Source organism: Quercus robur, chromosome 3, assembly GCF_932294415.1.
Source record: "Quercus robur chromosome 3, dhQueRobu3.1, whole genome shotgun sequence".
Taxonomy (NCBI): domain Eukaryota; kingdom Viridiplantae; phylum Streptophyta; class Magnoliopsida; order Fagales; family Fagaceae; genus Quercus; species Quercus robur.
Genome location: NC_065536.1, coordinates 22,225,572 through 22,248,844, shown reverse-complemented (window position 1 = coordinate 22,248,844; position 23,273 = coordinate 22,225,572). Strand labels below are relative to the sequence as shown.

The 23,273-nt window shown below is 33.0% G+C and overlaps 2 protein-coding genes across 6 annotated transcripts in view; both read right to left on the bottom strand.

Annotated features, from left to right (window-relative positions):
• LOC126717486 (ankyrin repeat-containing protein At5g02620-like) overlaps window positions 1–23,273 on the bottom strand; it is an 87,516-nt gene that overhangs the window by 1,341 nt on the left and 62,902 nt on the right. The window contains exons 1-4 of one of the 4 annotated variants that reach the window (XM_050419232.1): window positions 5,704–5,795; window positions 2,759–3,411; window positions 1,439–1,606; window positions 135–667 (exon numbers count right to left, since the gene is read on the bottom strand). The exons of the other annotated variants lie outside the window; for them this stretch is intronic. Coding sequence (XP_050275189.1) covers window positions 135–667; window positions 1,439–1,606; window positions 2,759–3,392 — 1,335 coding nt within the window. The 5' untranslated portion in view covers window positions 3,393–3,411; window positions 5,704–5,795. Of the gene's footprint in view, window positions 1–134; window positions 668–1,438; window positions 1,607–2,758; window positions 3,412–5,703; window positions 5,796–23,273 lie in introns of those variants that run through there. 4 annotated transcript variants of the gene reach the window in all.
• Window positions 10,428–23,273, bottom strand: part of LOC126717487 (ankyrin repeat-containing protein NPR4-like) — a 105,991-nt gene continuing 93,145 nt past the window's right edge. Inside the window, exons 5-6 of one of the 2 annotated variants that reach the window (XM_050419235.1) lie at window positions 13,541–13,905; window positions 10,428–10,785 (exon numbers count right to left, since the gene is read on the bottom strand). In XM_050419235.1, the coding sequence (XP_050275192.1) occupies window positions 10,662–10,785; window positions 13,541–13,905 (489 nt within the window). In that variant the 3' untranslated portion in view covers window positions 10,428–10,661. Of the gene's footprint in view, window positions 10,786–13,134; window positions 13,906–16,990; window positions 17,521–23,273 lie in introns of those variants that run through there. The other variant, XM_050419233.1, reaches the window with a different exon arrangement.

Here is a 23,273-nt window from a genome sequence, read left to right as displayed (position 1 = left end):
TGGCATTATTCACACTTTTAAAAATTATTTTATTATAGTGTTTTCAGTAATAAATTTCCAGTTTTCAACAAATAAATGGTATCTAAACACACCCTATCTTAAGCCTATTCTACTTTAAGATTTGCATGGCTTACCTTTTCATCTTCCATCAGTTCACTATCTGCTTGAATAATGTCGAGAATACTCTCCCCCTTATTGTTCACAGCACCCCCCATTCTTCTAACATCTGCCAGACTCATTAATAGTGCATAATGCCTATTTGCGGCAGCGATATGAAAAGGGGTGTTTCCTTCATCATCTTGCTCATTCATGAGATCACGAAAAGCGAATTTCCTATTTTGGAAAAAAACTTTAAGGGCTTTTGTATGTCCACTTTCCGCTACAAGATGAAGAGCTGTCCTATGGCTTTTGTCGAACAATTGACAAGTATATGGACATCTTTCAATGAACATTCTCATTACGTCAACATGTCCTTTCTTGGCTGAAATGTGAAGAGCACACATGCCTTCGTTGTTCTGTTTGTAAGCAAGAGAAATATCTCTGTCCAAAAATAGTTTCACAAGTTCTTCCTCGCCAAAGTGTGCAGCATAATGAAGAGGAGTCCAGCCAGAGTCATCCTCTTCCGTAATTGCCTTTGGAAATTTGTCTATAACTTTTTTCATAAATTCTGGAGAGAGAGAGAGAGACCACATAGAGTAAGATTTTTATTTATTTATTTTTACATTCTTTAATTACACATTTCGACTTATCAAGAGAGTGCATTGAGTAAGATATTTCGTTTAAAATCTCTCGAGCAGAGACAATTGTTTTGTGTGGCAAATCTATCCTGGAAAACCAAATTTAAACATTGATAGTGAATCAAGTGATCAACTATTAGAGAAAGTTATCAATGAATTTATTGAACAATCCCAATTATAAATATGGATTTTATTGTAATGTATTATAAAGAAAGCGAGTGGGAAAATATAATTGCTTCAGGCCTTGGGCTCTTGTCTTGTGAAGGACACAAGGTTGAACAACCTAATTAGTAAATTCTCTTTTTATTTTTTCCTCGGTCATATTAAGTTGAAATTTTATGTGCATATACAAATACCATTATAATAAATGCCTATGTGTAACTACTATAATTATCAAATTCATATTTAGAATTCTTCTTAAAAAAAAAATTAGATAAAAGAAAGAAAAATATTATTATTATATTAAGAGATCTGGTAAAGTCTATAGTTAAATAAGAGATCTGGGGTTCAATCCCCACCTACATCAAAAACCGATTGGTGTCTTGGTCTAATGATAAAGAATTATCACCAAGAACAAACGCCATAAATTGAAACTCTAAAATAAATAAATAAATAAATAAATAAGAAGTAGTATAATTCATCTAAGGAAAAAATAAAAAGAGAGAGAGAAATATATAGCATCCCAAAGGGAAATGGATTACCTATTTTTGTGATATCAAGTTTACTTCTTTTGTCCAAAATTTCTTTAGGGATCTTCGTTTGATAAAAGCTATCTCTTATGGCATATAGATTATGACGCACTTCTCTTAGGAATGAGGCAACAGCTTTCCAGGTACAAAAATCTTGGGTGTGAAGTTTAAACAGATTGCCTATAGAAAATAAATGATCAAAGTAGCGAATCTTAGCCAAAACAACATAACAACGTAACCTGAACCCAATTCATATCTTATTTCACTGTACCAAGATTTCCAAGACACATGATCTTGCTGAAGTTTAGGGAAAAGTAAAGCCAGTAACGGACCCTCCTGGTCCCATGAAAAAATTAGAATAAATTTAACTCCTCCACAATAATAATCATTTATATATATTTAGATACAATACAATTTCAACTTATAAAATCTAGACGGAATTTGAAACCAAATTTTTTATTTGACAACTCTTTACCACTATATTGAGTTAACTAAAATAACCAATATATTTTGTTAACTAAAATAACGAAGCAGTAATAATTAATAGTGTAAGGGTCAATATAGATAAACATATTGGTAATTTTCTTCCACTACCCATAAGACAACACATGATAGGTTGCCTTTCCTTCAAATTATTTTTGAACCCGACTAGTCTATATTTCAGATCGTGTATGAACTGTACCTAATTATCTCTAAGAATTTTCAATAAGTTTATAGTTTTGGTTTTTTGAGTAAATTTTGGTCCCACTGGCCACTGCAAATATGCTTTATTTGTAGCTTCTTTTCCCACACGGCCCGGTATTGTTTTTGGCCAAAAAGCTGCAGTTAGGTATTGATTTTGGTCAAAAAAACTACTATTTGTGGTCCTACACTCCTACTATATTTTTTTCTCACATCTTTGCTTATCATGAGTTTCACTTTACCCTTTTTTTTTTTTTCTTTCTTTTTTTTAAGCCACAGTACTTTTACTCTAAAAATCAATCTGCTTATGTTATATAGTTTTCAGTTTTATATCTATAATACTTTTAGCAAAAAAAAAAAAACTAGATAAATTGTTTCCCAATTGAACACAAGTAAAACCGAATGTTCAACAGTAATAGATATTTCTCCTTCTTTCATAATTGTAAATTGAGTTTTTTTTTTTTTTCCCAAAAAAAAAAAAAAAAAATCTTATGTTTTAGACTGTTTTTTATATATAAAAAATTAACTGTTGTTTTTGTTTTATTTATACTTATTATTTTAGAATATAGTGAAACAAATATTCTACAAATATATAAACGCTCGTATGAGCAAAATTAAAATTGATAAACTTAAACATATTAGGGGACTCACTTTTATCCATGCGAATGACAGCAGCATGCAAGATATTCATGCCTTTACTTCCCTTGTACTCACAGCATTCTTCAATGTGTAGGATATGTGTAGCAATATCGAAAAACCCTCTATCCACGGCTATGAAGAGAGGAGATTCTCCAACCTTATTGCGTAATGAAGTCAAGCTCGGGCATTTTTCAATTAGCTTCTTCACAATCTCATTGTGGCCATTTCGTACCGCACCATGCAATGCCGTTTCATTGCTTTCATTTGTAATCATCACCTGCGGTACCGTCGTGTGTTGGCGTTGTGACAACAGAAAATTTGTCATGTCCTGATGCCCCAAACTAGCGGCAATATGAAGTGGAGTGTTGCCTTTTGAATTGCGCTCGTGCAAGAGTGATGGGTCTAAATCAATAATCTTTTTCGCAATTTTCTTGTTTCCAGATTTTGCAGCTACATGAAGAATGGTGTTCTTTGTGGATGTTACCTCACGAAGAACTTCAGCCTCAACTGTGAAATCCTCACGTTCTTCAATCACAGCATTGTATAATTCTATCTTACGTTTACTAAGTATTACTTCTATGTTGTCCTCATCAATATGGACTTCATGAAAGCCCTTTTCAGGATCCATTGAACAAGTTTTTCCCATTTAGTCAATACTGATCTCTCTGTGTATAAGCAGTTCAAAGTTTAGATAATTAGAGGGGAAAAATCATTTTTCCAACTTATCTATGATATATAAACTAAAATTGCTATGCCATATGGGGGTATCTTATTATTTTATATCTTTCAAACAATCCATTTGAATCGAATTCATTATTAAATGTATAATTTAAATTTTAAATTATACATTTAAAACGCACGTAAAAGTATTTGAGTCGCTATGAACAACATGGGCTCAGTTAAAGAGAAATAATTTGTATTTGTTAAAAGCAAAACTCAACTTTCAGGTTTATGATTTACAATTATACAATTCAAACTAAACGTAATAATACTTTTGTGAACAAATTTCAAAGTACAAGATTTGATTAAATTGAACACACATACACAAATCAAGTCACAATTGGTGTAATTTCTTGTTAATGTTACAACAACCAAAAACTTTTATCAGATTAGTTTTTAAAAATTCTACCATTGGATTATTTGTTCCTATTTATTTTAACACAAACGAAAAAGTTGGGTATCTAGGAAATAATATATGTTACAACAACCAAATATTTGTTCCTATTTATTTTGGTATTCGATTCATAAATTTTTTTGAGAAGAAAATAAAAAATATATATAACCGAGAAAGTTATTTTTTTTCTATATATATATATATATATAAACTTGAAATCTAAGTATTTTATAATTAAGAAATTTTTTTATTTGTTATCATCTAGAAAATTTGTTACTATATATATTATAAAAGAAAATCCAATGAAGAAATTGTTAAAATACACATTCAAATAAAAAATTATTTAATGGTCTAATCTTGTTTGAAGAGATTGAAAGAATCATACATATTCCTAGAGTATGAGTAAAAGTTCCGAGCAATGACTTAAAAGTTGACAACTTGATATTTATGATAGGTGATTATAAAAAAAATTGATATATATATATATATATATATATATATATGATAGGTTTTAAATTACCAAATAAATTTTTTGGATTTGTTTCCAAATATTGTTTTGCCTAAGTACGTATATTTATCAATACCGGAAGATGAAACCTTTGGGCTTTCAACAAGGAGACTTGAGTTCTAATTGAGGTCTTGCATGCCTCTACAATATGACACAATAATTTGTTCCTTTTTTATATAACAAAAAGAAATTTTAATGGCTAGTGGCACAATGAAACCATTTTCCTTAGATAATATTTACCCTTACACTCAAGTTACTAAAAGAGTTACTACAAATTTATCTTCAAGATATATTTAAATCTATTAGGTTCTACAAATTACAATTTTTGGTAGAAGACCCACCAAAATTTAGTGTTTCTAAGAGGAAATTAGAAGTTATCTTGAAATTAAATTGTTATATCAGTTAAAAATTTTGAAAACAATTTTCCAATATTAACAAATGTTTATGTATCAAATGATACAACTTTTGGTCTTTTTTTTTTTTTTTTTGCTAAAGATACAACTTTTGGTCTTAAAAACTGCAAAAATAGCTCTTCTATATAATCTCTCCTAACACTCATCTGACATCTTGGTCAAACCAACTTTAAATAGAGAGCCCGAAGAGTCTCCCCTAATATCTCAGTCGACCCAACGATCGCATGACACTTGGGTTGACCATGATTTCTGACCAACTTCACTGAGCTTATTTTCTCTCTACAAAATAGATAATAACACTTTTCCACTTTCAAAGTGGGATTAAGCAACATTCTTCACGTGGGATCAAATTTGTATTACAACTTGCTTGAATATACAAAATATCCAATAGTCACTTCACAGCCAATTTGATCCAACAACTTGAATTTCATTTTTTCATAAAATATTCTTTATTACCTTTTTTTTTTTTTTTTTTGCTTTCATTTCTACAGAAGCTAGAATAACGCCAAAAGTCTTGATAGTTCTATTTAATATTTCTAATGGAGATACTCACGGTTCAATAATTTCTATTCCCAACAATCGAATAAAAAAAAAAAAGGGTAGAAGAAGAAGAACGGTTGACTACGTATTAATGGTTTTTCTTAAATGGGTCCATGAGTGCGTAGGCATTAGAAACTAGTAGGTAGTAAAGTGGGGTTCGGAACACAAGACTCATGAAGTAGTGCTAGGCCCACTACCGTTTTTTACTTGAATAATAAAATAAATTAATAAAATGCGAGAGAGAGAGAGAGAAAGAGACTTATTGCTAGGTTCAGTATGAACATCCTGTTACATTTTTCTAACAGTATTTTGCTCCATTTGAAAGTTCTATGCAGGAAAAAGAATAACAATAAACAAAATAAAAAAGAACGAGAGCTCTTACTTGAATAGCTATGATTTAGTTCCGCAAGCGCAGTCTTGTTGGTATCCCGACTTTCCGTATCATCTGTTAAGTATCTAAGGAGACAGTTCAAATTTAATGACTACAGTTTAGTAATAAAGAAGTACAAGCCAGAATCATGATATGTCGGCATTCAAGTAAGGGATATAATAGATTCTAAAAAAATAAAGGTATTTGGATATAATAAAGGAATTATAAAGTAGTAGAGAATATGAAAAAGGAAAAGAAAAATTCTTGTTTAGTGTTATGATCAAGTGACTTATACAAAGGAAGTACAAGCAGAAACTTATTGTGTTAAGAAATTCAAGTGAGGGATAAAATAAAAGAATTATGTACTTACAAATATTTAAGAATTTAGTAGTGCAACTAATATTTTTTGGTGTTTTCAATGGAGATATTAATACTTTAAATCCTTGCACCACCAACTATCGATTTTTTATTAGAAGTGACTTAAAATATATAGTAAGCAGAAAGTACGAGCTAGGAACATAATATATTAAAGGAACATAATATATTCAAGTAAAGGATATACTAAAAGAACGTTAAGCTGACCAAGTAAACCTTTATGTGTAATCTGTCTTTCATACTTTCGTTCATCATTCAATCATTATACATAATCACACAACTTTTATAATTTTATTTTTTGATATGATAGAATTTTAACTTATAACGTTCATTCCATGATGCTTGTACTTTATTATTAGGCTAAGACACTAATCGATTTGTTGTGTAAGCGGAGTTTGAATCATAGATTTCTTACTTAACAATAAGAAACTTTACCGATTGAGTTAAGTAGAATTCACAAAGGAACTATGTTCTAAATAATGGCTTCTTTTAATGAAATTTCCAAATTACCAAAAAAAAATAATAATTAAAAAAAGAAAAAAAAAATCTTATATTAAGGAATTCAAGTGGGGGATATAATAAAAGGAATTATGTACTAAAGAATTTAGAAAAATAAAAATAAAAATTTTCTTATAATTGATCTTTCTAATAGAAATATATATATATAAAAGGAAAAGAAAATTTTGTATATAAAAAATTCAAGTAAGGAATATAATAAAAGAAAAATATATTAAAGAATTCAAATAAGAAAATGAAAATTTCTTATTAGTGATAATTTCAACAGATATATTTAGAGTTCAAATTCTTGTACAACTAACTATTAATGTATCAAAAACAAATATGTACTAATGAATATACAAAAAGAAAAAGTAGAAGAGACTTAAAATAGTAAAAATGAAGTATAATGTTAGGAACATATTATATCAAGGAATTCAAGTAAGGAATATAATAAAGGAATTATATACTGAGTATATTTTTTTTAAGGGATATACCAAAGCGGTACGAACAGTTTCAAATGAGTGTCAATCGCTAGTTTAGGCAATTAATTAAAGTGGGTAACCACTTGCTTAGTGGGCATCTTTGGCATCAAACATTTGATGGGGTTGGGAACAAATGAGGGCCCGTTTGGTATATGTGTTTAAAAACTGAAAATTGTTGTTTGAAAACATTTGTAGAAATACGTGTGGGTGAAAAAGTGCGTTGAAATGCGTGAAATGTTGTTTAAAAACTGAAAATGGTTGTTTAAAAACACAAACCAAACACCCTCTGAATCATGGAGAATTGCTAGGCCCACTACTGCTTTTACTTTATAAAGAAAAGTACCGCAAGCCGCTAGGCCCTCTATGAACATCTTGTTACATTTTTCTAAGAGTAATTTTTTGTCTTTTTGTTTTGTTTTTGCTGAATTAGTAGTTTTTTTTTGTTTTTTTTTTTTTTCATTTCAAAGTTTTGTACATCATTAAAAATAATAATAATAATAAAAAAGACAAACAAAAAAAACGAGAGCTCTTACATAAATATGATATGATTTAGTAACAAAAGCTTGCCCCTGTTGGTGTCCCTTTTATGGACAACAGTTTTGTTTTTGTTTTTTTATTTTTTTTATTATGGGATTATAGAGAACAGTTTAGTAACAGAGAAGTACATGAAAGAACCAAGTAAGGTATATAATAAAGGAATTAATAGTAATAAAAAGGAAAGGAAAAATTATTCTTAGTGTCAAGAACAAGTGACTTAAAATAGTATGAATTAATGAAGTACAAGGAGGAAAATATCTATAATTAATAAATATAAAGTATTAACTTTTGATTGATATTATATTATTTTGCTACATAAATTTTTAAGATTTCACAATTTTACACATTCTTTTCTATATACATACATATATATATATATATATATATATTTATTTATGTGTTTAATTGAATATAAATTTCATTATACATATAGAAAAGTGAATCATGAAGTATTGTTAGGCCCACTACTGCTTTTACTTTATAAAGAAAAGTGCCGCTAGCCTCAAGGTCCTCTATGAACATCTTGTTACATTTTTCTAGGGGTGTCAAATGGGTGGGTATAATTAGGTTGGGTATACAAAACTTATTTATGCAATTATTTTTCATTTAACTAATTACTTCTAACTCAAACCCAACTCTACCCAATTATTATGGGTAAACCCCAACTCACACAATTACCCAATAATCAAAATTACCAAAATGTTCCTGAAGCTTGAAAATGACCAAAGTACTCCTAAAATCCTTTAGAATTGGTGATTTGCAGAAACGTAATAATTGGGTTTAATTGGATACCTAGTAAAACTTAATAGACATTAATGTTAATTCAATATAATTGGGGTTAATACCTATTTAAACCAATTAATAATTAGGTGGATTTGGGTTATTTAAGTGGGTAGGCAAATGAGTTTGGATTGATTTTTCCACTCTTAAGTGTATTTTTGTCTTTTGCTTTGTTTTGTTTTTGCTGAATTAACAATATATATATATATATATATATATATGTGTGTGTGTGTGTGTGTGAGAGAGAGAGAGAGAGAGAGCTCTTAAATAAGATATGATTTAGTAATAGAAGCTTGCCCCAGTTGGTGTCCCCACATTTTTGGTATTATCCGTAAATTATTCAAGGAAAGCATTCAATTTTATAGACAACAGTTAGTTTTTTTTTTTTTTGGGTGTGGATGGGATTATATAAAAACAATTAGGGGTGTTCATCAAACTGCATAAACCATACAAACCGCAAAAACTGCATCAAAACCGCCCGCAAAATGGCATAACCATATCGCACCGCAAGTAATAGTGCACCGCATTGCACCACACTGCATGGTGCAGTGCGGTTTGCGGTTTTATAATAAGAAAACCGCACAAACCGCACCGCACCCTCTCTATATATTAATATATTTATTTATTTTTAATATTAAATATATTATTAATAGTTTAATAACCCTAGTTTTCAAAAAAAAAAAAAAATTTAATAACCCTAGCAAGTGTTAAATAGAAAAGCCAACCCAAAATAAAGAAAAACTAGCTCAATAATTTAAAACTTGGCCCCAAAAAAGGGAAAAAATAGTTTGGGCTGAGTAGGAAAAGCCTAAAATTTGAAAAATATACTGACTTCAAACCGCATCTTATACATAGTATCGCACATATAACCGTAAAAATGAGGTGCGGTGCAGTAATGGTTTTGGCTAAATTCTAAACCGCACCACACCGCACATGTGACCGCAAAAAAAGGTGCGGTGCAGTTATGATTTTAGCTAAACCGCACCGCAAAGTGCGGTGCTAAAAATGGCCCAAAACCGCACCGCACCGCACCGCGAACACCCCTATAGACAACAGTTTAGTAACGAAGAAGTACATTAAAGAACCAAGTAAGGTATATAATAAAGGTATTAAAAGTATAAAAAAGGAAAGGAAAAATTCCTCTTAGTGCCATGATCAAGTGACTTAAAATAGTATGAAAGAAGTACAAGGAGGAACATATCTTTAATTATAAAATATTAAATTTTGACAAATATTATAATATTTTTCTACATAAGTTTTTAAGATCTCACAATTTTACATGTTCTTATTATATATATATATATATATATATATATATATATATATATATATATAGACTCCAATGATTGAAACTTCAAAATAAGAAAAACATATACAAAAACATACTAATCTTAAATATGTTTATTGATCAAACTTGAAAATAAAATAAAAATCCCCACCAAATTGATCAAATTCTAATTGCGAAAATAAAGAGAGAGAGAGAGAGAGAGAGAGAGAGAGAGAGAGAGAGAGGCGTACGAGAACAAGAAATTCAAAGTGGGTTGGTCACTAACTCCTTGGCCTGGTTTCTGGGGGCAGCAACAGGGTTGAAAACTAAGGTTTGAGTTTAAAGTGAGGCTAAGAAAGAGGTGGAGATAGAAGAGAAAGGTTGCCAGCGAAGGTAAAGAAGTGTATTTCTTGGTTTGGGTTACCGAGGTTTCCTCATCATGTTGATTTGGAAAACCAAATTTGTTCTTTTACTTTTTCCTTTTCAAAAAAATATTTTTAATTTTTTATTATTAAAGAAAATCAAAATTGGGCACTTTAACGGCAAGCACTTAACAGAAGTGGACGAAGGTCTTAATTGAACAAATTTAAAACTTATTAACGGACTCAATTGAATGAAAATAAAATTAAAGAACTTAAATGAATTCAAGTGAAACTTACAAGTTAAAATTTGCATTTTTTCCAACTTTCTATATTGAATTTCTCTTGAACAAAAAATTATTTTTCTTTAGCAATTGCTCTGAAGTTTGATTAATGAAATTCTGCATCTTTGATTCACTTTAATACAAACCAAACTAATTTAAACAACACTTACAACATTTTATTTTGACACAAAAATGTAGCGAACAATCTAAAACTTAACTGTATACATTGTACAACAAGAAATCGGAAATAAGGGGATTAGAATGGAAATCACTAAATAAAGCGTAACCCAAGAAGCAAGGTTTGAAGGGTCATCCTCTTCCAAGACTGATTGCACGCTCCCATAAAAGGCTATGATCATCCAAAATATGGAGAATTTAATTAACGGCACTAGTAGCATTTCTGCATACCGGCGAGGCGAGGATATTTTATATCTGGAAAAATTGTAAACGCAAAGTGGATGCACATTACCGCAGCTGAGGTACCAAAGGCCAAACAATCAAATATCAGGAAGGTTTGAAAGTGTTTGTTTTTGCGTAAAACTGCCAAGCCCGTTTCGTCCTCGTATTCACCAGGAACTTGAAAGGCTGCTGCGAAGGTGACATTTGTATATATTGTCATTGCAGTTATATTGAATTTGGCTATAGGTGTGTCTCTTCCAGCATTGTCTTACGCATTATTGGCACCACGCATTTCTGCCCTAACCTCTGCACGCACCATCCCGTGTTTCATGAAATTCTTCAAGCCCTTCTGTCTCTCGAGTATGCACTTTTGTAGTTTGTCTAACCACTCGTTCCAAACTCAAAATGTAGTCTCTATTACACTTTGACATTAATACATCCGACAAATTTTTTGTTTGAGCATATATTTAGTACTTTGAGAGTTCAACAATGTGGTATTCTTTCCTCCATGGCAGAACCACAATGGGGCAATGGCTCCCAAAAATATTTAACCAAAAATTGAAAATATATGTATGAACTGTCATAAATTTAAAAAAAAAAAAAATTGAAATATATATGCATATGGCCCCTGCATTTAAAAATTAAATTTTTTATAAATTTATAAATAATATTCTCTTATTCAAATATATGATTTTGAGAAAAAAGTCTAGTGTATTTCACACCGAGTTAAATAATGTTACAATCCTGTTAGTGATAAATTATATATATTGGTAACTTAAATTAATTGGGCAATCATAAAATTATAATAAACATATAAACTTCTTTTGACAACTAACTCAAAAATAAAAGGAAAAAAAAAAAAAAAAACGGGTTTTTATTTTTTGATCCTTCCTCTTAAGTAAAAAATTAAAAATTAAAAACTTTTCTTCCTTAAATTGGGATTGTGGTTGTGGCAGAAGGAGGGTTGTGTTTGATAGAGAAAGCAATTAGCTTAGTGTTTCATTCTTCTTCTTAAAAAATTACAATTGGTATTTGCTGCATGTAGCCCATCCGACTCTCTCTCTCTCTCAAACCAGATTGGTGTGTGTTGAAGCATGTCCTAGCAACATCATAAGGCGAGGATTTTTGTGGGTTTTTCTCTTCAGTCTTCTTGGATTCTTGAGGGATTTTTTTTTTTTTTTTTTTTTTTTCATTTGTTATCGATTTCTAAAGTGTTTTCCTGATTACGAGTGAGTTTCTCAATCACTATATATTCTTGGATTTGGTGGGTCGGTTTTGCATTCTCTACTATTGTTGGTGGTCTTGTTTTGTGTGTGTTGTTATGTTAACTTGTTCTGTGATTCAAGTTAGTTTTGTTAGGTTCAAAAAGTTTTGTTAGTTAAAGCTACATCTAGTATAACTCTAAGTAATGTTGTACTACCTAATAACTTTTTATTTGATTAATATTTTAAAAATCTCACTATTGGATTATATATTATTTATTTTTTTAACACGTATACTAAGTTTCATACCAATCATATGCTATTTAATATTCAACTTAGAAGCCCATCTTTCATGCACAATTTTAAATACAAAAACTTGAAATTTAAACCTTTGATTGATGCTATGGTTATTAATCTCAGATCATCATCTTGAAATTTCATAAGTATGTAGAGCATAAAAAGATCATCTAATTCAATGGTAGATTTGTCAAAATTCATATGTAATTAAAACATATTGAATGGTCTAATAGATTTACTTAGATCCTAACCACTAAATTTCCTAGGGTGCTCTACTAATAGATTTACTTAAATCCTAACCACTCTTTAATGGTTTAATAGTCTAGATTCCGCAATATCAACATTTTACTAACAATATTCTTAAAATAATAAAATAATGTTGAAAAAAAAACAATTAAAATTATTGTTAGTGAAATACTTATATGGCAGAATCTAGATCATTAAATCATTAAAGAATGATTAAGATTTAAAGAAATTTATTTGGTAGAGTACTCTAGAAAATCTAGAAGATCTGAATCCTTTTTGTTTAGGTATTATTTTTCGTATTTAATTCAATAAATTATATATTATTGAATTAAATACCCACAAGATTGAGTAATTGAATTATCTATAAGTTTTATTATGTTAAAAAAAAAATCACTAAACTTAAATCAAGTATTTATACGGTATCTGGACTATATTTTTACCATGTTACGAGAATTTTTTTTTTTTTTTTATTAGAAACTTGAATTTTATTTTGGGAAATAAAGAACTCTATTTATTACCACTCACGACCCTGACAAACATGTGGAAGGCAAGATTGTTGGAGCTAAAATCCGACATTGACACACAGGCTGGTCGATGCACCGATCACGTAATCTCATTCATACTAGTGTTGAGCGAATATCACACGAACTTTCTGTCTTTAATTACTCTCTTTTGAAATGAAACTTATTTTGCTTTAGTGATTGTTACCAAGCTTGATTAATGAAATTCTGCATCTTGATTCGTTTTAACACAAACCAAACTAATTTAAAACAACCCTTACAACAGTTTGTTTTGACCCAAAAATTTAGCCAGATACTAAAACTTAACTGTATACATTGTACAACAAAAAATAAAAAATAAGGGGACCAAAATAGAAATCACTAAATAAAGCGTAGCCCAAGAAGCAAGGTTTGAAGGGTCATTCTCATCCAAGACTGCTTGTACGCCCCCATAAAAGGCTACTATCATCCAGAATATGGAGAATTCAACTAACGGCACTTGCAGCATTTCTGCGTAGCGGGAGAGGCGAGGATATTTTACTTCTGGAAAAATTGTAATCGCAAAGTGGATGCACATTACCGCAGCTGAGGTACCAAAGGCCAAACAATCAAATATCAGAAAGGTTCGAAAGTGTTTGCTTTTGCGTAAAACTGCCAAACCCGTTTTATCCTCGTATCCACCAGGAACTTGAAAGGCTGCTGCGAAGGTGACAGTTGTAAATATTGTTATTGCCGTTATATTGAATTTGGCTATAGGTGTGTCTATTCCAGGATTGTCTTTTGGAGTTGTGTTGTCTCTTCCAGGATTGTCTTTCACATTATTGGCACCGCGCATTTCTGCCCTAGGCTCTGCACGCACCATCCCGTGTGTTTCATGAAATTCTTCAAGCCCTTCTGTCTCATGAGTCTGCACTTTCGTAGTTTGCCTAACCACTCGTTCCAAACTCAGTAGAATGAGGTCTCTATTCCACTTTGACATTAATACATCCTACATGTTTTTGTTTGAGCATTTAAAACACAGACATCTAATTTATTAGCTTATACAAACTTCTATAAACATGCACAAACACAAACATTTATACAATCCTCCATAGTGAATTATTAAAATTTTCGTTTTTAATATAAGTTACCAATTACCAACCAAAGTGAGTAAAATATTTTCAATTGAACTAAGGAAGTATTAAAAGACATGAATGATCTAAAACTTTAACAAGCACAAGAACACATTTTACAATAAAAAATGAATGTGAGAAAAAAAATTCTCTATAACACTAGATCAATTGGACAATTTTTTTAAAAGTATCATTGGACTAGCTCAAATATTTGGGGGTGCCAAGTCCCATTTTTGTAGGTGAATAATTAAAATGTTAAATATTTATATATAGTATTAAAATATTTTTAAAATTTTGGCCCCCCACTCATACATGTAGCTCCACCCCTAAATGTGGTATTATTTCCTCCATGGCAGAGCAACATTGGGGCAATGGCTCCCAAAAAAATTTAATCAAAAATTGAAAATATATGGATGAACTGTTCATTTTTTTTTTTTTTTTTTGGAATTGAAGTGTATATACATATGACCCCTGCATTTAAAAATTAAAATTTTTATAAATTTGTAAATAATATTCTCTTTTTCAAATATATGATTTTGAGAAAATGTCTAGTGTACTTCACACCAAGTTAAATAATATTTTCTATTAAGGCCAAAAAATGGGATCTCCTGTGTAAATTCACTATCCCCACGCCCTACAAGTTGTAACCAGTCAATGGGTACCACCCAAGCCATCATAGGGCTATGGGGATACCTCACCCCCAAACTGGACATGCAGGGGAATGTAGGTGCCACCACTTGAACCGCAACATGCTTGGACTCACAAACATAATGGAACTAAGGCTCCTATTGCTAGGCCACACTCTTGGGTGTTACCGAGTTAAATAATGTTACAATCCTGGTAACTTAAATTAATTGTACATTCTTAAAATTATGACGAACATATAAACTTCTTTTGGCAATTGACTCAAAAATAAAAGAAGAAAAAAGGGTTTTAATTTTTTATTCTTCCTCTTAAGTTAAAAAAATAAAAAATAAAAAATAATAATAATAAAAAAATTTCTTCCTTTCATTGGGGCTGTGGTTGTGGCAGAAGGAGGGTTGTGTTTGATAGAGAAAGCAATGAGCTTAGTGTTTCATTCTTCTTCTTAAAAATTACGATTGGTATTTGCTGCATGTAGGAATGACAACGGATTGGGTTCAGGCCGAGTTTCTTTATGCCCGAACCCATCCCGCAGGCCTGAATCCGTTACCCGAACTCGCCCTGTTTAATAAATGGGTTTTTTTTTTTTTTCCCAACCCCAAACCTGCCCTGCCAAGCCCCGCGGGCTCCACGGCCCAGTCCCGTCATGCCCAACCCCAAATCACAACACAAACACAAACACAGATATCAAAAACACAAGTTTCAGATCTATGAATTTCCCTTTCAAAATCACAAACGCAAACACAAAGACATATCCTAACACAAATACAAACATAGATTTCATAAACACAAAAATTTCAGATTTTCCCTTTCAAAATCACAAAGACAAATATAGATCCTAACACAAACATAAACACAGATTTCACAAACACAAAAATTTCAGATTTTCCCTTCCAAAATCAAAACACAAATCCTAACACAAACACAAACACAGATTTCACAAACACAAAAAATTTAGATTTTCCCTTTCAAAATCACAAACACAAACACAAACACAGAAATCACAAACACAAAAATTTCAGATTTAAGATTTTCCTTTTCAAAATAAATAACACAAACAGAAACACAACAATCACAAACAAAAACAAAGAAAAAAACACAATGAAAGAAGAAATGAACCAAAAAAGAAAAAAGAAAAATCATGGGCGTGAGGCTAAACGAACAGAGCTAACGCCATAAGGTTGAATGAGGCCATGGGGCTGTGAGGTTGAGCGGGGCTGTGAGAGAGAAAGAGAGAGAGGCTGCTGAGAGAGAGAGAGAGAGAGAGAGAGAGAGAGAGAGAGAGAGAGAGAGAGAGAGAGCTGAGTGAGGAAAAATGAAATGAGTTAGGTTAGGGTTGGTTTATAACTATATATATATAAGGGTATTTAAGTAATTTTTTATGTAACCGAGTTGAGTCGAGTCGGGTTTGGGCCAGGTTTTTGTAAAATTCGAACCCGACCCGAACTCTATTTGGGTTTTTCTTTTTGTTTTTTTAAACCCAAACTCGACCCTATTCTTTATCGGATTGGGTACCCGTGGATCGAGTATAAATTGCCATCCCTAGTTGCATGTACTCTCTCTCTCTCTCTCTCTCTCTCTCTCTCTCTCTCTCTCTCTCTCTCTCTCTCTCTCTCTCTCTCTCTCTCTCTCTCTCTCTCTCTCTCTCTCTCTCTCTCCAGATTGGCGTGTGTTGAAGCACATCTGTGACACCAGTCCTAGCCACATTATAGGCGGAGGATTTTGTGGGTTTTTCTCTTAAGTTTTCTTGGATTCTTGAGGGATATTTTTTCATTTGTTACCGATTTTTTAAGTTTTTCTTGATTATGAGTGAGTTTATCAGTTACTATTTGATTTCTTTGTGAGATTTGTGGATATTCTTGGATTTGGTGGGTCGCTTTTGCATCCTATATTACTGTTAATTGGTGGTTTTGATTTGTGTGTGGTGCTACTATTAAATAATTCTGTGATTCTAGTTAGTTTGTGTTCTGGTGTTGTGTCAATGGCACCCACTACATGTAAATCTTCATGGGGGAGAAGGATTGGTGGCACTCATAAGAAGCAAATGATTTGGAAGAAAAAACATTTTAATGAAACAGGGTATAGTATACAGAATTAGATGAGTTTCTTAAAAAATGGTTAACTAAATACCAAAAAAAAAAAAAAAAAGGTTCTTAATGCTCTAAACTAGTTACTTTTCATATCAAAACTAAAAGAATAGAATCCGTAATTTTTTCTAAAAATTCTAAAAGACTGGCGTTTTCCCACAGAAGTTTTTCTTCAATTCGGTAAGACTAAAATATTTTTTCATCAATATATACAAAGTTTCACGAGACTTACCTTTTCACAGCTTAAAAGCCGATTATCTAACTGAATAATGTCAGCAGTGTTCATCCCCTCCTCGTTCATAGCCCACTTGTCAACTCTCCTGTCATCTGCTAGCATCAACAGTATTGTATAACGCCCATTGATTGCAGCTAGATGCAAAGGCGTGTTTCCTTCTTCATCTTGTTCATTTATGAGATCCTGAAAAGCTAACTCCTTGAGCAATATTTCCACTGCATTTTTGTTTCCAGTTTCCACGGCAACATGAAGAGCTGTCCTACCTTTGTTGTCCAACAATTCACAAGTTTCTGGACAATTTCTAATGAGTGTTCTCATTACACCCACATGTCCTTTCTTAGCTGAAATGTGAAGAGCAGACATGCCCTCTTTGTCCATTATGTAAGCAATGGAACTATTTTTTTTCAAAAATAGTTCTACAACTTTTACATTGCCTAAATCTGCAGCATAATGAAGAGGAATCCAGCCATAGTCATCGGCTTCTACAATTGCCATTGGAAATATGTCCAACATCTTGTGCAAAAAATCTGAAAACAGTAGAGACAGGGAGAATCATGTTGTCACGAGTGAACTAAAATTAGAAAGTGTTGTCAGAATATTTTAAGGTTCTTTAATTTTACATTTCATTCCATCAAGACTCGAGATTTGATAGGAGTGTGTTGTATGTATTATTATAATTTACTACATTCTCCATTAAATGTTATCATCACTTTTGAGTGAATTTGTGATATATTTTTATGTTAAAATTTCATTCCTTTCTTTTATAGGTGTGCATTATTATGTTTTTGATTTTTTTTAAATATAATTAATTAAAAATAAAAAGTTATAATTTTAAATTGAAAGAATAATATTATTATACTGGTTTTTGTTGAAATCATAAATATATATATATATATATATATAATTTCCTTATGCATTAGCGGATAAGAAATATAACATTAAACTATATTTTTTTTTAATATTTAATTTGACATCTACCATCAAATTTAAAAGAAAAGGGTATGACAAGCATCAAGATCTAATTGGGATTATTTCCCTCCATTCACAAAGAGATAAACATATTCTTTAAGACCTAATTAGGGTTATTTCCATCCTTTTACATTGTCACCTTCTCCATCAAAGCTGCAATCTCTTCCTCCAACTATGTCTCCTCCTCAAAGCAACCATCTCTTTCTTCAACTTTGTCACCTCCTACTTCAAAAGTTGCTATCTCTTCATAGATCTAGTGAGATCTCACTAGATCTGAAGAGAAAGCAGCTAGATTTGGGTAGATCACAACAAGATATCACATGCTTTCACCTTATTTGGAGCTCTACCACTAAGTCCCAGTGCCACAAGGCTTAGGTGGTCTTGTCTGATCTGACCAAAGGAAACTCTATCCTAGCTGGATTTGAGTCAGATCGAGCTCAAGTCAAAATTTATTGATCTAAAACAACTTTTTTATTTTTATAACACTTACCTATACTTTAATGAGTCACATCAACTTGGGTTGGCCTGTATTTTTTTCACATATAAAAAACTAAAAGGACTTCAACATGTTTTCTAACCTCTTTTAATTTTTCATATTTCTTTCAATACAAATAAAAGAAAAAAAAACACTCAAAAATAAAAGTTGAATATTACATAAATCTTAAATTTATAACCTTATAATTAATGCCAATAGTCTATTAGTCTACTAACTAATTCAACAAAAAAAAAAAAAAAAAATGAAAACGCATATACAAGTTATACACAAAACATGAAATAACATTAAAATCAACTATAAAGTTAAGTGCTTTTGGATTAGGTTTTTTAATTTTATTTTTATTTTTCCTTAAAGTGGAAAGATTATAGTTGTAAAACAAAAATGGAGGCTTATTAAAAAGCACAAAGTTTTGCTAAGCCTTTTCCATGTCTCATCCATCATGTTTCATGGCACCACTATCACCGTACACTGCCATGATTGTCTTCAAATTAAAGTTCTCTAAGCTCATGCCCACGCTCAGACATTACTTCAACTTTCTACTCTTGTTCGTACTATCATCTCCATACTTCCCCTTGATTTGAAATCTCTTTGGGTTTCCAGTCTCATTCCTTTAGCGAACTCAGTGTCGAATTTGGCTCAATTTTTGGGCGTGTGCGAATGTAAAATAGCAATTTCGCTAATGCTCTAAGAGCACTCACAATAAAGTTACAAAAATGACTAAATAGTCATTATAGCAACCAAAACATCAAAAGTACACACTACAATAAAGAAGGTAAAGTTAAACTTTTTTTTGACTAATTGCTACAGTGGGCTGCTATCTTTAGCAGCCCACTCTAGTTAGATGGTATAACAAAATATTATTTTTTATTCCCACTCATTTGCACTTTATCCCTGTCTCACTCTCACTCACATGCAAACATCCACCACTCTCTGCCCTTTCCCTCTTCAATTTCTCTCTTCATCTTTCTCTACCCTCTCCACCAATCCCCCCACATTGATCCTTGCTTCCATCCCAATTTGTGGGTAGGTCGATCGGATTTAATCAAGAACCTAATCCCGACGCATGCTTCCAGCAATCCCACCACACCAATAGGATTGTGCTCCGGTGGTTTCGTGGTTGTGAGATCGGATTTGTGGGCATCAGTGTGGTTGTGCTATAGTGGGTTTTTGTTGGTTGTGATATGGGTTTTTGTTGGTTGTGCCTTGGTGGGTTTTGGTTGGTTGTGGTGGTCAGATTTATAGGTTTGGCCATTGTGGATTTGTGGTGGTCAGATTCATTGGTTGGCTAGATTTTTTTTTTCCTTTTTCTCTGCTATTGTGGTTTGTGGCTGTGGCCGGTGGAGCGATGGTGGAGGTGGTGGATGTGGTTATTGCTGTTGGGTTTGTAGCTTGCAGTTGATGGTGGCAGTGTGTTGTTGAGGTTGATGATGGTTGTGAGATATGATTTACTATATTTATTTTATTAGTTTGTTTATAGTATTTTAATGTGATGGATGTTAAAGTAGAAGTTTTGATGTTGGATTTATTGTAAAGTGTGTTGTTAAAATAGATAGAGGAGGTTTTTGAGTTGGTAAAAACTAAGGGCCCGTTTGGTAGAGGAGTTTGAGCAATGCTGTTTGTAGTTTTATGAAATATGTGTGGGTGAAAAAGTGTGTGAAAAAGTGTGTAATATTATTTAAAAACTGAAAATATGTTGTTTAGATAGTCTACCAAACATGGCCTAAATTTTTTAACTCTCTTATTGTGAATGCTCTAAATAAAAGTTTTAAGCTTCTTACACTCAAAATAGCCTCAAGAAAAACCTGTCTGAACTCTCCCTTGTAGGAGTTTCTCTCTCTCTCTCTCTCTCTTGTATGGGAGTTGTTGTCTCTCTCATGTGGGAGCGTCTTTCTCCCATAGTCTGTACAATTGTGGGCTTTTGCTTTGAATGTATAGGAGTTTGTTTTGTCTGCATATGGTCAAGTTGTAATCACTAGTAACTGGAACAAGCCATATTAGATAGGCTGTAGAATCTGTAGCTTACCAAAGAAGAGGAAGAGGGTATTCAAATATCAGCTCCCAGTAGAGCTGGTTTATTGGAAGAGTGTCATCTCAGTTTGTTTGGAAAACTTCTATCTGATTGTCAGCAAAACTAACATGCGTTAAAGAGCACTCTATGGTCAGTGTGGAAGATGGGATCAGATCGAAGGATAGTGGACATTGGGAATGATATCCTCCAATTCAAGTTCAGCTCTAAATACCAAATGGAATGGGTGGAGAAGAATGGCCCGTAGATTTTTTATAACAATCTCCTCTTGTTATGCTAATGGAGAAAAGGCTTAATAGCCGCGAATATTGTCTTCTCTCACTCACCGTTCTAGGTTCAAGTATAGGGAGTCCCATTTGAGCTTATGACAGAAGACACGAGTAGAGATATTGGGAATAGGATAGGCAAGTTTCTTGAAGCGGATAAGAGATCTTGGCAATCATATCAAGTGACGTATATGAGGGTCAAGGCTGAACTACCATTGAACAAGCCACTACGTAAAGGGGGTTACTTGATGAATGGAGAAGGAGAGAAATTGTGGGTTACTTTCAAATATGAAAGGCTCCCAATGGTGTGTTACTTTTTTGGAAGGTTGGGCCATGATGACAGGCATTGCGTGGCCACAGAAACGGCGCAAGCGACGGAATACTAGTATGGCGACTGGATAAGGGCCAATGAAAGTTATAAGGGAGGGCAGGAAAGGATGAAACCAAGGAAGGAAGTGCACCAACCGTTAAGCAATGATGGTGGATGGATGGTGGCACAACCAACAGTGGCGAAGGAAGCCATGGCTGGTAGTGGAGGAGGAAGTAGAAGCGATGATGTTGACAAGGTAGCAGAGAAGCTAGTAAGAAGAGGTGACATAGGTAATGATGGATAGTCAGGAAGTCAGGCGGCTAGTCACCTTAGTGGATGGGATAGCTCGACGATAAGTCCACCAAATGTAGAAAAGGCTGAGCTCACACGTGCCACAAAGAAAGTTCTAAATTTTGAAATTAATAGAAGTGAGGTTGAGGCGTCAAGGCATGGACATTCGGTGGTAGGCCTACAAAGAGAGCACACGTTGGAGGAAATAGAGGTCACAAGCCCAATTAAGCCCATTATGGACTTCTCAGCATATGAAGATGAAGGATATTTAGATATGGGCCATAAGAATAAAGATATGGGGCCCAAGACCATCGGAAGTAGTTAGAGATGAAGTTGTGATGGGCTAGGAAAAAAGAACTGGAATTAAGAGGGTGGGAGAGTTAAAGAACTTAGAAGCAGAGGAAAATAGAAAACTGAAGAGGAAGCAGGGGAAATGCACTAAGGAAACGGTGGTTACCGTTGAGCAGCACCGCCGAGAGCCATGATAGCTTTAAGTTGGAACTATCGGGGGCTTGGGACCCCCAGTCAGTTGGATCGCTGCACAACCTTATGCGGCAATGGGATCCTGAAGTGATCTTCTTGATGGAAATAAAAAAGAAGATTGTTAGAATGAAAAAGGTAAAATTGAAACTGGGTTTTGTTAATGGTTTTTATGTTCAAAGACAAGGAAAAGGAGGAGTTTGGCAATTTTTTGGAGGAAAGAAGTCAATTTGGAGATTAAAAGTTACTCAAGGCACCACATTGATGCAGTGGTAATGGAAGAAGGATCTGGTTTCAAATGGAGGCTGACCGACTTTTATGGGCATCCGAAGACACATCAGAGAATCATTGAGGTATCTTAATACTCTTAATCGTCAATTTCATTTGCCTTGGTTATGTTTTGGAAATTTTAATGAGATTCTTTCAGTAGAAGAAAAGTTAGGGGGAGCACCGAGATCCTAACAACAGATAGAAGCATTCTGAAATATTATTAATAAGTGTGGTCTTAAAGATATGGGATACTCGGGTTTTGATTTTACTTGGTGCAATCAATAGGAGGGAAACAATAGAGTTTATTTGTGGTTGGACAGGGCACTTGCAACTCCAAGATGGATGGAGCATTTCCCAAATGTAAGAGTTCAGCACTTAGAGGATACCACATCTGACCGTTGCCCCCTTTTACTTGCTGATTCTAATGCCTTTCAAAAGCGTGGAAAGCACAGATTCTTATTTGAGGCCATATGGACAAGACGGGCTGACTGTAGGGAGCTCGTTGAGGAGGTATGGAATGCTAACACAAACCTCCATGATTCGAGTGGCTTTAGTGCGGGACTTAAAAAGTGTGCGAACAACCTAGCTATGTGGGGTAAATTTGTGTTCAGGCAAATTCCAAAAAAGATACAAGAGAAGAAAGCTTGGCTAGGTGAGCTTTTAAAGAATGACATAGCACTACAAAATGGGGCTGAAATTAATAAGCTAAGAATAGAGATTAATCTCTTGTTGGATGATGAGCAGTTGTGGTGGCAGTAGAGATCAAAAGAGCAATGGTTGGGGGAGGGAGATCGTAACATGAAATATTTTCATCATTGTGCCTCAGAGTGAAGAAGGAAGAATGCAATTGTTGGTCTGTGGAATGATGAAGGAGTTTAGTGTGATAGTAATGAGAGTATAGTTAGAACAATCATTGTCAATTTTGAAGATATCTATACCTCCACACACCAGTCTTGATTGGAAGAGGTGACAAACCTAATTCAGGTCAAGGTGTCTGAGGAGATGAATGATGAACTAACCAAAGATTTCACCATGGAGGAGGTCAGAACAGCTCTAGGGTAAATGCACCCAACCAAAGTGCCTGGACTAGATGGTATGTCAGCTATCTTTTACCAGAAATATTGGGATATTGTTGGGTCTGATGTTACTAATATGGTATTAAATGTGCAAAA